Source organism: Lates calcarifer, linkage group LG21 (genome assembly GCF_001640805.2).
Source record: "Lates calcarifer isolate ASB-BC8 linkage group LG21, TLL_Latcal_v3, whole genome shotgun sequence".
Classification (NCBI taxonomy): Eukaryota; Metazoa; Chordata; class Actinopteri; family Centropomidae; genus Lates; species Lates calcarifer.
Genome location: NC_066853.1, coordinates 3,653,968 through 3,668,907, shown reverse-complemented (window position 1 = coordinate 3,668,907; position 14,940 = coordinate 3,653,968). Strand labels below are relative to the sequence as shown.

The window sequence follows — 14,940 nt, the reverse complement described above, 5'->3', positions numbered from 1 at the left end:
CATTTGGAAGATAACTGATCTCTCAGATATCTGAGGCTTTGGTTGATTCGAATAACATCTGCTTCATTTTGGGCTCAACTACAATCCAGCATTCACTGTTTCCACTTCCATGGCTCTGCTTCTCCCCACTAACAGAAAATCAAAATGAATATATTTTATTACAGTCCAATATATCAGGAGCAAAACTGCCCCGAATGACTCCTCATTTAAAGAGTATATATGTATTAGCAATGATTCAGAGAGCAACTTAAAAGCAACAAAGAAGATGAACTGTATATTCATTTGAAATTGACTGACTGACATCAAATGAAGTTTAATTGTAAGATTGACTGCAACAGGCGAACACAATACTAAAGACAATAGCTGGGTAACAAATCCCACCTTTAAAGTTTCTGTTATTTTTTTCTCTTTTGGACCATGAAAGATTGCAGTTTTTGGCACCTTTGTTGCTATTGCATTACTTGCACAGGTGTTCCAGTTATTATGAGCACCTGTTGTGTTTGACAGGGGCCAGAGAGCTCTAAGAGTAAAAATTAATATATAAGTAGAATTTTAAGTTCTCTATGTGTGTTGCAACTTGACTTCACAGAGAAGCTCTTTTAATTTTTAATGATTCATAGAGGATTTGTGCTAAATATTTGAAGACGAACTAATTGCCAATCTTACTGCTATCACTTCTTATATTACTGACATCTTCACAACATTCACTCCAGTCAGTGAAAAAGTATCAAGGAGTCAGAGTATTTATTTATTTATTGTATTTCTAATGAGCTTTATTATTATTGTTGTTGTTGTTGTTGTTAATTTTTGGGGGGCTTTTTTGGAATTTTGTACAACTAATAACCATTAGTGCAATTAAATTTAAATGTTCCATAACAAAGAAAAAGACTACTACTACTACTACTACTAATAATAATATAATATAATATAATATAATATAGACATATAATCACCTTAGCCTTACATTACAACATTAAAGTTGTCTGCTGTAAAACCAAGAATCAGCTGAGAGATGCTAAAATGCTTCACAGAGCTGATGGAACTGCAGAGTTAGATCCTAATAAACAGGACGCAGGTGCTGAATTTAAAGGAGCAGGTGTCTTTTCCAACCATAGCAACTGACCTCTCTTTGAAATCTCAGAGAGGATGACCTTCCTCCTAAGAGATCATCATCAGTGAAGGCTTTCCACGCAGACGCCTCATCCTCAGAGAACGATACACTGACATCTACCAACACATACAACAGCCGTTACTGGCACAACCCCAAACCCAACTATGACACCAACTCCTACACTCGCTACAATGGAGACACACGTCAGACCTTCTCCACTGCTGCCCATGGCGCACACGGGCACGGACAGGCCCAGAATGCAGGACACGGCCACAGTACGGTGGTCACAGCACCCGGCTCAGCACCACTGTCCCGCCATGCGCAGCCCACAACAGCAACAACAACATCATTTGCCAATGGCAGCCACACGCTCCCACCTCCCAAGACTCTGGTGGTCACAACAAACTCTGCCCCATCCCCTCCCACCATGGTGCGCAGCAATGGCTCTGTGAGCCTCAAACCTGTGGTGACGTCCACACATGGGCAACACACACACTCCTACGCTGTGAGCCAGGCCACACTGGAACGGATGGGGGCAGTGCCTGTCATGGTGCCTGCTCAGAGCAGAGCAGGCTCGCTGGTCTGAAATCTGATTTGGTAAACTGTTAGCTTTGAAAACAAGACTACCTGAGTGTTTGGTTGTGATGTTTGAAATCCATTGATGGAAAACAGACTGAATATGGGCTGAAGCAGCCCACTGCCCTTTACAGCTGTGTCTTTCTGTATGTCTCGACCTTTTTATCTCAATACAAACTGGGATTTTACAGTGCAGAGTTCATTTAATGCCAACTCCTTGATGGACAGGACCGTACATGGAATTTGATCATCCCCTTATTGGATGGGCTGTATTGGTGGATGCGGGGGGAACTACTTTTCAACCACTTGGATGGTTTCACAAGTGAATTCTCCTGCAGAACCTGGATTCCCAGATCTTATTCAGGGCTGGATCGTTGTGATGATTGTGTTTTTTGGACTCAAAGCAACACAAGGCATTTTCATCTCAGTGTGTCCACACTGCATGGTCAGAGAGAGGTGAGCTTGGATTCCCGCATAAATGCATGTGTTCCCTTCTTTTAGGATGACAAATGATGTCCATATTATTTCTAATGATTTCTTCTCACAGTTGTAATTTTGATTGGCAGTAATGATAGCGAAGATGAGGAGTATGCATTGAAAAAGTGAATGTTTAAATGTCTCTTGGAAGAAACATAAAGGATGAAAGTATAATAATGAGATAATGGAGGTTAAAATGGCCTTAGAAGCTTAGAGAGAAGGGTTTATTGCAATACATCACATAGTATACTTTACTTCATTGAATGCATACATTTTCATTTTTTTTTGCACTTTTCAGAGCAATTTTATATCAAACTGTCTTATGAAGAATAACTGAGTCTTACTAATAAAATGCTTACCCATACAACATAAATCAAAACTTCTGTGCACATGCAAAACACTGGTGATATTTAAAGATAGTACAAGTGCTGGATTTTCAGAGAAAAACTGCACACTACTGCCCCCTGATTTAAACTTGAACCTGCAGATGGATATTGTCATAGTCTTTGCTGTGTTCATCTTTGCTGTCGTCCTAATCCGGTTCATGTCACATCTGTGCTGCTTTGAGAAGACGTGGATGAGAGGATGTCTTATTTCATAAATGCTTTATAAAGAGACAAATATATATTTAAAGGTGATTTTTTTTCCTTTGACAAAGGCTAACACCTACAGTTTTTCTACTGTACATAATGTAACTACAACAGTAGGCTAGATTGTGAATCAAAGAAAATACATTACATGTCTGACTGATACATATTTTACAACTCGTGTCTTAATTTTAAAATGGTTCATTTTGTTACATTAGACAACAAACTGGGTTTGATAGACTGTGTTATTGGTTTCAGTGGTGGGATTTTTTGAATTCCTTTTCTAATGAGCATCACCATTTCATTACCAAGTCTAAGGTAAATAGAGTTTGGTTTAACACTAATGACCGTATGTTTTACTATAAATAAGACACCTATGCTGTACATGGTAGAGAGTATCAGTGTTTCTGACCTGCTGTACTTACATTTTAACCAAATCACCAGTGGAAAAACAGGCTGAACTGTTAAAGTGTTATTATTTGTGTGTCACATGCAGTATTGGAAAGAGTGTTTTTTTCTTTTCTTAAAGTTAATTTCTTTATATATCTAATTTATTTTTTTTAATTAATGTGCTTTTTGGCATTTAACATCTAACTGAGACTTGTCTTTGTTAATGTTACAAAAATGTGATCCAATATTAACAAATTTAATTTCATGACTTATGGTGAAAACAGTTTTTATTATAATTGTTTCATCCACTGACTGTAGGAACACTTTACGTGGGGAGGACATTTCTGTCCTCATACCATTTCCTAGCAGATGTTAGATGCACTCAAATTCAGAGTTGAGAGATTTAGCTGTTAATTTAGAGTGGTATCAATTTATACAGAAATTCTAGATAAAAGAATCATTAATAAACCTGACAAATAGGAATAATAGATACCAGCTAAGGTGTTGTACTTTAATAACATTGGTGTCATCCTGTAGTTCATAAATTTATGGATTGAGTCCCAAAAATAAACCTGTTGAGACCAGTTAACACTGGTTCTATTCCATCTTAGTTCATTGTCAGATGTGTAGGCCTGTAGTTGACACAGACCTGGATAATACAGTAATTTTGACTTTTTTCCCTGGAAGCCAAAATGGAAATGGATGGTAGTTTTAAATTTTCTTTTCTCTCTTTTTTTCTCTTTAAATTATTCACCATTCTGTTAGTTACTTCAATATGTACCAGTTTAGATCAACCATAAACATGTTTCTTCATCAGAATATATTTGACCCAGGTCTGACCATAGCTACACACCCACTCACTGTTTTTACAGACATATTTATCATTTGTTTCTCTTTTTCTTTTGTCAAGGCTGTCTACTGTGTTGCAGAGCTACGGTGCTTTGGCTAAGTCTGTCTGCGAGACATACATACTCACACACTGATTTATAAATGCAGAGAGGCTGAAGGAAGTCAAAAGATAAAACATCAGTCATTATCTTCCTGTCTTTCTTTCAGATTAAAGTCTTCTGTCTGTGTAGATTTCTCTCACCATCTCTCCCAGTGTCTCTGCCCTGAACACTGGCTGATGACTTTAAAGAATAACTTTTCTTCTAAGATTTCTGGCTTTATTTATTCCAGACAGAGAGAATGACAAGCTGGAAAAGCTCAGCTGAGATTATTTTATGCTAACTCTACTCTCTATTTGCAATGGAGGAAAGAAAGCACAATCAGTAGAAATCTACTGAGGTTGTAACCCAGATTAAATAAACATCTCATCTTCTACCCTGGCCATAGGTTGGCATATGGTACACAAGGTGGTATATGGGTTGTATATATAGATAAATAATGACCTGTGGTATATTGCCAATAGTAAAAAAAAACAAAACAATAAACCTGTAAATATGTGTAAAATACATCTTGTTCTTACTGTTGGGTTGAAATGAAATAGGAACAATAACACTGGAACTTGTAGTGAATAAATATTGTTAATACATTCTAGCTGGAATCATGCTAATTTGTTTGTGTGTGTGTGTGTGTGTGTGTGTGTGTGTGTGTGGTGTGTAAGTAAGTGTATGTGTTTACGTGGCATGACACAAACTTTCTGCATTTTTTTCTGCTTTCTGTATTTAAGGTGAATCTAGCAAAACAAACAAAAAAACAACAGAGAAATATTCTTTCAAGTGGATCATCACAGGCACGTCCTACTGTATTTTAGCTATATTTAAAATGTACAGACTCTGCATAAAATGGTTCATGTAGGTATTGTATTCATACACATTTCAGGCTTTGCTCAGCAAGCTTTCTATGAAACTCATGAAACTCAGTCATTGAGCCGTTGGTGCTGCTGCAGGCTGTTAAGACCGTTATAAAGAGGAGAAGCTGTGCAGAATAACAATATGAAAAATATGCAAGTGCGCTAGTTTCTTCACGCACTTCTGGTTTCTATTCCCAAGGCATATTGTGTAATACTGCACAAATGATATGCCCTCAAAGTGAAGCCACAGAATCTGGTGCAGGCAAGGATACATTAACAGATATATAGTTTTAATTTAATTTAATTTTTTTTCTGTTTAATGATTGTTGTTATACAAACGTGTCGTATAGTTCTTAACGGCTGTTTTATGTACCTGGTTTGTGTGATGCTCCTGACTTTGCAGTTGGTGAAGTTCAGACCAAATGACTGCGGGTCTGTGTGTGTGCACCGATGTGAAATTGTTTGGCCCATTACTGCCCATTAACTAAGTTTACTGCACCACATTACCCTGATACAAATGTAATTCATTAATTTGGGAGTACCAGGGGCACTACTGGATGCAACTCCAACATATTTGTGTTTCTCGGTTGTAATCAGGTCCAGATCATTACATGTGTATGTGTGTGTGACTGCTCTCTTGGCAGGTCTATTGTGTGCTGTATATTTATACATAGCCATTATCATTTCAACCAGCTCAGCACTTCCTGAACTGTACTGAAGTAAGTTAAAGTATTGGGGTTGAAAACTCAGGAACTGTAGTTCTTCAATCTATCACTGGGTGGCAGTGTTTATACACTCACGTGAGGTGGAATTGCAGTGAGATGTTTTTCAATTCAGTCTCACATCCCATAGTAAGAGTTTGAGACAGTAATTTCAGAGCCATTCATTATGAAAGGCAAGGGAGTGTTAATGGACTTATTTAAATGAAGTAAAATGGAAGGGAAATAACTGCTGACAGAACACTTGTCTTAATACAATCTTAATTGATGCATTTTAATGACATTAATCCTCATGGTTTCATTTCTACTGTGAATTTCCATCAGTAGTCTTTCATTCTTCACCTCTAACCCATTTCAGCCTTACGATTCAACAGGAGTGACCTTTGGAAAGAAAGCAATGAATAGGCCGGTGGATCAGAACTCCTCAGGAAAGGGCTCATTATTAAGCACGATCCTGAGGCTGGCTTATCTGCATGTGTCTGTTGAGGCATGCATACTACGCGCATGTGCTCATTCTCCTAGTAGAGTAGACCATAGGGTTCATTACCTTCTCTCTAAGATCTGAATTATGATGAATCCAACGAATCGTCCTTCCAATATTTCCTTTTTTTCTTTTTCTTTCTTGCACCACAGCTGCATTTCATTCATCTTTCTCATCATCAACACCCACTTCTCCCCAGCACTTTAATTGAACTACACTGCGAATTACAGTTGACTCTAGTTTTTCTTTATTGCTTTAGTGCTTGTTAAAATTCTTTACTGAACAGAATGCTACTGTGTAGCAAACACAGCAGCAACTGATGTGTGTCTGTTGTGCATTCGAGATAGTTAATACAGAAAGTAAAAGCAGCATGTGCAAGTGCATCTTTATCTCTCTGATGGTTCATTCGTTCATTGATCTGTGATTAACTAAATGAAATGCTAAGATTAATACACAGACCAATGAAACAACAATTCAAAGAGAGAGAGAGAGAGAGAGAGAGAGGAGAGGGAGAAGGAGAAGGAGAAAGGCAGAAATCCATTTCCCAGCAGGGCGGACAGGTGGCCAACTGTAGAGCTGAATACGGCCAATCAGCCCCCTGTGGTTTGCAAGCTGAATGCACAATTCTGTTTCTGAGAAATCACTTTGGACATCCATTACATTGCCCTGTCCAAAACGTTCTCTCCTCTCTGGTGTTGGCTACAGAGAAGCTATCCCATGATAGTCCTGATCCGTGAAACTGACTCTTTTTCTGTCTTCTTTCTTTCTGTCTTTCTCTTTCAGGCCTGTCTAACATATTTGTTTGAAACAACCACAATCAATGAAAGAAGATGAGTAAGTTTAGCGTATTGACCTTAATTGGGTATCAAGACATGTTGCTGAATGAATGACTGATTGAGTGAGTGACCATTTGACTAACAAAACACTAAAAACACAAAGGACAGCTAATAGTCTTACTTTTATAGTCTGTTCAAGGCGGGAATGTTGCGCCTTTATTCCGCCTCGCCCTTCTTTACAAACGGCTGGAAAAAGGGCATGAGGCAAGCCGAGGTCTTTTTTTTTTTTTTTTTTTTTTTTTTTTAATAATTATGGTGTTTAGCTTTGTGACACGGACGATACAGAGCGACAGTGAAGCACAGTGGACCCTCAGGTGGAACTGTTTGCATCGCAGCAGTTTCGGCCCGGGTTGGTTGCCTTTGGGGGAAACCACGCCCACACCGAAGGTGCAATCTGGAAGATGAGCAGAGTGCGGATATGTCTTCCTTGCTAATGAAATTTACCTGTATCTTGCAGGTTAGTCCTTGGTAAAAACAAAACAAAACAAAAAAACTCGACTTTGAGTTTGTGATCATTTCGATCAAAGTCTAACTACTTCATGCCGTAGGTTTAGACTTTGCAGTTGCTGGACGTCGATTTGCAGGAATGTCGCTAGGTTTGTTCACTTCACGCAGTAATTATTTGGGCTCCTTCACACTTCATTGTTACGTTATTATGCTTTAGTGCCTTGGGTATACTTACATTTTGGAGAGTACAAAGTTTGTTTCTATAAAATGTTATTGACATGAATGTAAAAATACAAATGTTGTAAATGTAGAGTGAGTGACTGATAATATGATAATGTGTGTATAATGTGCATAATTTCGGTACCAAGTTCAGAACAAGTGCTTTTGTCTGCTATAATTTCAGACAGCTAAATGTAGGTGATTTTTTCATACAGTTCAGTATTGCAGTAAATTGCACTATAGGGTTATAGTAGCCCTAAATCACTTATGCATAGGTGACAGTGTCCCAATGTGTTGCCTCAAGTAGGAAACTGTGGCAAGTACAATGACAGTTGTGAACTGTGAACAACTTGAATGTATATTTTTCAAATCTTAATAGATTTGGGAAAATGGATATTTGTACACATTAAGGACACTGAATGATGAACTAAGTACTCTGTGTCTTCACTGCTGTTGAGATTTACTGGTATCTTGCACTTTATTTTCATTGCTGTGGTACCATTCCTGGAATATGGACACGTTAAAAATCTTGGGTGGTTGGGTTCAACTTCTACAGTTCATGGTGGTCTAAGTCCTTGCTTCCTGTCAGAGTTGTTCTGCCAGCAGCAGGAAGAACAAACATGGACAGTTGAGCCTTGATGGTAGGTTGACATATTAACAAAGCTCGTTTAGTTGCATTATCAGTGTGACATGTCACATGCAGCTGACTCGTTGCATGTATTAGTGATACACAATGTTAAGCAGTGCTTTGTTGGTCAGGAAGGTTCAACTATTCCTTTAACTCTATTATTACTAAACACTGCCATAACTTCAGGGTCCTGTTTGCCATTACCATCACATTGTTATCGTCATCTGTCCTTCTCTAAGAGCAAGTGAACCCAACAGCTCAAGTTACTCTAGCACTCCCCTAGAGGCCTGGAGAATGTCCATTGTCTTGACTGGATATGCAGTGTTTTTTTTCCCTTAAACTGATGAAGATGTCTTAATTTGCTTGTATTTTGTCTTTTTGCAGGTGTTTTCTTAGGTTGCAGAGTGTTTGCCCTTGTTGGCCACCAAAGAGGTCCAGTCACAAGTGGTCACTCAAGACTCACATAGATATGCAGGCTAGTGCCAGCCTTATGTCCACTTATGATCAGATTACCCAAGATGCATGTCAATGCCAGGTGTTAACAGGGCCTGGAAGCACATAGTGGAGCAGCATTTTGTCTCCTTTTTTGGTCCAGTTTGAACGAGCAAAGACAGCATAACGATGGCTCTTCTAAATGACAATGTAGTGGGGTCTCTGTTTAAAAGGGGCTATAGTCAGGACATCATGACACTGTGCTCTCCAAGGTGCTGATCCCATAGTTGTCTGGTGATAGGGAGCTATCCTAGGTGCTAACATTTCTACACCGGTGGAATTGTAATCCTGCAGGGATTTCCAGTCAGTGGTTAACAATGAGTTAGCAAGGATGCTTTCAAAAATAATGCAATGGATTTTTTAAAAATCAATTAACTTCATACAAAGTGTAGTAAACAGAAAAAAACCTAATCAAATTTTTATTTGCTGTGACCGCCCATTGTCTTTAAAATGGGGCCAATCAGAAGTCTCCCTCGTGGTATACAGGATGGACAAGAATCCAAACATCTGAAGTGCCCACAACATTTACACAGTGATGTATAATAGTTGTTAAGTGAACCACAGTGGCATCTTAGTACTTTTAGGCTATGTCCACAGAACCTGTGAATTCACAGGCAGTTTTCAATGTGCCCTACAGTTTTGAGATTTTTTAAGCATTCCATGCCTTCCTCAAAGCCGCTAAAGATGCATAGACTTGAAAGGAAAAACAATCTTGGAATAGAATTTACTCTTATTTTCTGTGAAATTTGTGTCAGTTATGCCAAAGAAAGAAAGACAGAAACATGATGAATACAGTTAATCACATAATAGAAAACACTACAGATGACAGCAGAGAGGAACAGAAGAAAGAAGAAAAGAAGCAGCAGTTTGTTTGACGGCAGTGTTGTTCTCTGGTCTGATAGAGTTGCAGAAGTTCTATAGATGTTGTTAACCCCCTGAGTCAGAGGTCAGAGCAGTCCATCTGGAAGAAAATCAGTGGAGAATGGGAAAAAGAAAGAAGAGAGAAAATTAGGTAATGGAAACAGATTCAGCACAGTGATGGACAGGTTCAGTGTTTAGAGGAAGAGAATGACTCTGAAAAACAATTTAAACTTTGATCAATATAAAGTTAGTTTTGCGAGGAAGTGAAATAAACACAGTATCACCCTTTTTTTAAAATATAAAGGACTGGTGTTTCCGTTTCTGCATCTCAGGATAAAGCATACAGTAGATACACTGTGAATGATATTAAAATGTACTGTGTCTCTCTTTGTGTCTAATAAGAAGGAAAAATCTTACTCCACATCTTGCTCCACACAGTATATATTCTGCATCACCCAGCTCTTCATTGGATGACCTGTTTATACATTATGGCAATGTTTTTTGGCTGTACCACTCCATCATATGAAGGTGTCTTGTGCATTCTTTTGCACACATTTAGTATCTTTCAAAACTTTGGGATCTGACTAAAGTTCTTTGTGTTTGAACAAAGCTTGAATAATCAACAAACGTTTGTACTGACTGTTCTTCCAGGTTGACTATTATAGATTGTAAAAAAAAGAGAAAAGCAGAAAATTCTCATGCACTGTGTGCACCTTTTAGCTCTTGAATACATTTCAAAGCTGATGTTTTAAGTGTTTAAGTATTTCGAAACCTGCATTGTTTACATCCATGTTAACTGGCCTTTTCCTGCCTTTGCTGGTACATTTCTGTACATGTCACATGTAGCTTTGTGATAACACTGACAGGAATGTTTATCACATTGCCCATGTGTGCATGTATGTGGATGTTCATCCTCCTGTTCTCTAAAAAGCTTGCACTGTCCCCTCACTTAATTTGAATGTCTTCTTGTGTCCTCCTGTCTGTCGTGTGCTTTTATCTCTGCTGTTTTAATCTCCAAATAGTTGGTGAGTCCGACAGATAATATTAAATTAAGATGTATTCATGTTTTGCAGTATCATGCTGGATCCATTTCATTATATCCTCCCTTGAAACAGCTACCACACACATGCAGACACACTGTGTGATAACAAACAAACTGTAGTGGTTTGGCTTCAGCTTTTACTGTTAAGCTGTTAAGTGTGTGAGAATTAAATACAAGCTGTTTCATTCACAGTTCGCCCATGTCTTTATTTTTTGATTAGTTCCAGGATCACCATGTGAGACAGTCTCTTACTTCTCTGAGACATATAGCAAAGTGTGTAAAACTTGTGTGGGGTGTGTGATGCTTAACAGTGCCTTGTCACACAGAGAAGAAGCTAGCTCAGTAATTCTTCAATGATTTTGAGTTTGTTGCCTGAGCGATTAATAAACATTGTTTTCTTGTTGCTGCAGAAGCCACTGTTGCTGTTGCTTAGAAAAAGTTACATCGTGTTGCTTGATGAAGTGATTGCATTTTATATCCAAAAGGTCAAAGGTCAGCTTCACTGTGATATCATAATGTTTTGCAAAAACACAGAAGGAGAGATTGTGACCATATTTTCTACAATTTGATTGGATTGCAGGGGCATATAACCATGAGATGGTAATTGTAGTTTTTATGTATTATTTCTTATTTGAATGTCAAACAATGTATGGCAAACTTGTTTCATGAGGAAGTATGCAATAAGTTTTTTAACCTTCCTTGGTATGGAAGTGGAGGAGAAAGGATGTGGACAAAGAAAGAAATTTTCATCAAACTGATTTATGGTTTCTCTGATGTTCGTCTGGAGACTAACAGCCTGTAGGATCATATATTCACAGTACAAAGAGAAGACACACAGTTCACCCTGCCATCCCTGTGAAATACCAGAATATACTGGTTTTGTTTGGTTTGGTTTTTTGTTTTTTTGTTTTTTTTTTTTTGGTGGTGGTGTGGGGGTGGACCCATGTGTATGCTGTGAGTTGGATGTGTCACAAAGTAAGCATATACATGGTTCTGTACATGCTCACACACTAATTCTTTAGATGTCCTGTGCTTTTCTTTTACCTCGTTTAGCTTGAGGCAGCATATGAAAAATTCACAATTGGTGAGGAGGACGGCAGTGGGAATTTGAGAAAAAGATTCTGCACAATATTGTCAGAACAGTGAAAAGAAAGCTTGTTCCTCTTATAAGAGGAGCTGGTATTTACAGAGTGTTTCATCTGTATAATTTTGCACATGCTGAGCTGGAGAACAGATAGAAATCCTGGTTCAGAAAATGAACTCTTTGTGAACTTTTTGAGGCAAAAAAAAAAAAAAAATGCAACGCTGTCATAAAATAGCGAAGGAGAGAGATTAAATGAGCGAGACATGAAATGGTATGCTCTCAAGAAAATTGTTCTGTCATTCAGAATAGAAATATGGTATCATGTCTCAGGCTGGAAATGCAATGCAGGTTGGCTTGAGGAAACTTGGAAACTGCAGAGCTTTCAAAATGATCATGTATACTGAATTGAAAACAATGACTCAAAGTATAGCGTCAAACACTAAGAAATAATTTACCCTAAATGCTGCGCCAAGGGATTTTTCTCAGTGAGTGACTCTGCTGTCTTTTGAGCCAATGAAAAAACAAGCCAAGAAAATGAGATACAGCACGAGTACCTTTTAATGTAGTGATCCAAGATTAAATATTCTTGGAGTGTTGCTTTGTGGTTCATGTGTATGCATACAGTGTTACAATGCAGTGATTTTAAGTGACCTTCCAGGTGTGTTCAGGTTCGCTTACAAATAGATGATTGACTTAGGTTCTAAATTGTGGTTTTGTTTAAAACCTCTGGTTGTCTGATACTTTGTGTTGCTATCACTTAGGACTGGTTGAACATGTGAGATGTCTTCAGTGCTTTGCCTTAAGATCAGTCACTACTGAATATGTAAGTAAGACCCGTTTGTCACTGGTGTTTGGGTAGGCATCCACAGGGTTAATAAAAAATCCACCATCAACTCTCAGCCAATACAATGTTGAAGTTTTAAGGGTGATATTTTCCCCCAGTAAGGCACATTTACATCTCTATGCAGGGAGTGAGAGAAAATCCTCTCTTGGATCAGTAAAACCCTTTTAATGAAATGCATTTTGGGAGACAATTGAACTGAAGTGGAGGATCATTACTGCCTCCATCTTGTCCCCTTTATCTATAAGTGTTAAAGTGATGGAGCCTCAATCTTCTCTCTCACTGCATGTTACCTTCAGTTACACTGAAACGAAAGAGAAATTGATTGCATTGCGAGGAAGAGGGGATATTGCATCGGCATGATGGAATCACATTTAAGCCTTGTGTCAAAGCCTTGCCACCTGTCACATAATCAGTTTCCTAGCTGCTGGCAAGGACTGTTCAGCTTCCCCTTCTGTGTCCATTCTCAGGTTATTCTGTCCTTTTTCTGTCTATGTTTGTCTCCTCTTTCTCCTCACTTTGTCACCTTATCATTTTACTGGCAGGGGTATTTTATTTGTCCAGAGAGGCAGGCAAAGAAAGAAATGTGGTGAACATGAAACAATTCCTCACTTACACAAGTATCAGTGGATATGCAAGACAGTTGTTAGCTTCTGGAGATAGTTTTTGTCAGTCTGGCACATACAATAATGGATGCCAAGGCAGTGAACTGAAGCTGGATATTTCAAACCATGAAGTGCCTCATATATGCCTTTGTTTTCTCAGACATGTAAATCTGAATATTTTCTCCTGTCTCCATCTCAGCACCCATCTCTGTCTTGAGGTAATCTTTAAGATTTGAACTGTTTTGGAGTCTTCACATTTTCTATTCCCCTCTCTCTATCTCTCACCTTTGTGTCCTTCATTGCCTTTTTCTGTCATTGCCTTATACCAAAGTCTGCAAATGTTCTTTTGTAGGGCTATCATTTTGTTCCTGAAACTGTTGACCAGCTTGTCCTTTTTCCTGATTGCCTTCCTTACCTGCTCCTGACCTATTTCTGGCATTTCTTTCAGCTCAGTAGCTATTCTCTCCTCTCTAAAGCTCCATCAGCTGTCCCAATCTGCCTTGATTTCCCTCCAGCTGTTCTCATCTGGCAGAAAGGCAGCTCTGATTCTTTCGTTCACCTCCTTCCAGGCAGCTCAAGCTTGTCATTTTGGTCCTTCTGGAAAGCTCAAACTTTCTGTCTTCATCTCAATACAGGGACTCTCAGTGTGGAGTTTTCTTCTTTTTAATCTCTTTAATCTTCTTTACATTTTTTGTACGCTCAATGTCAACCTGTTTCACAAACTTAAAAAAACTGGAGATACTGCAATAAATAAGACTACCTCTAACAATTTCAATTCACTGGATGTAAAAGTCAGTATATCATAACATGACTTTGTTTTGGTGCACTAAGCAGTGCCTGGCAGGTTCTATTTCTTTGTGTATATTGGAAGCTTTAGAATCAGTTCCACTCAAACTTTCAGCTTGACAGGCAGAGAATAGCAGGCATGGACAATATAAGTGTCACTGAATCCTCCCATGTACAGAGAGCATTAATAAACAAATGCAGAACAGCTGTGCTGGCAGGTGGCAGGTGACACAGTCAATCAGGTAACAAGGAGAGGCAAGAAGTTTTCTGGAACCAGCGAGCCTGTTGAATGAACACTGAACACACAGAGACAGTGAAAACAGAGAGACTGAGACAGAGGTGAAGGGAAAGGCAGACGGTGCAGGCATCAGAGGACATTAATGCACTGGTTCCATATCCCAGAGGGAGGTGTGTGGATGAAGTGGTTGCCTTAGCAGGCAGGGTTGGTTGCAGTTTTACCTGGACGATTCTTCCCTTTGACGTTGTGAGGGTATTTTTCGAAGGGTGTAGTTGACAGCCAATCACCTGCTCAGCAGACTGGACAATCCACTGGCGGGTGTCCTTGGAATGGGGAGGAAGTGGTAGAAAGCCAGACTGCAATAAATATGCAAAAAATGGTTACGGTTATTAACCAGCAGAGCTGGGCTAGAAATTGATGCAGGTGATTTGTTCACCTGGATATTATTGGACTGTAACCAGAGGAATATTGTCATCTCATTACTCATAATGAAAAGGTAAGAAGTAGAGACCAACCTTCTACAATTATCCAGTCCTATGAGATTTTGCAGAACTTAACACTTTCTGTTCTAAACTTGACTTATTCATCATTAATTTCTTGACATCTAAATAGTCTCTCTTGCTGTTGCTTTAGCAGATTGTACATACAGAAATCAATGCATCCACAGGATATGTCATTATACAGTTTATTTATGTGGTATATGTAATAAATCACCCTGACACACA

At 38.7% G+C, this 14,940-nt stretch overlaps 1 protein-coding gene across 1 annotated transcript in view; it reads left to right on the top strand.

The window, feature by feature from the left end:
* LOC108898818 (immunoglobulin superfamily member 11-like) overlaps window positions 1–4,680 on the top strand; it is an 89,554-nt gene extending 84,874 nt beyond the window's left edge. Inside the window, 1 exon segment of the mRNA XM_018698886.2 lies at window positions 1,142–4,680. Coding sequence (XP_018554402.1) covers window positions 1,142–1,697 — 556 coding nt within the window. The 3' untranslated portion in view covers window positions 1,698–4,680.
* The last annotated feature ends 10,260 nt before the right edge of the window (window positions 4,681–14,940 follow it).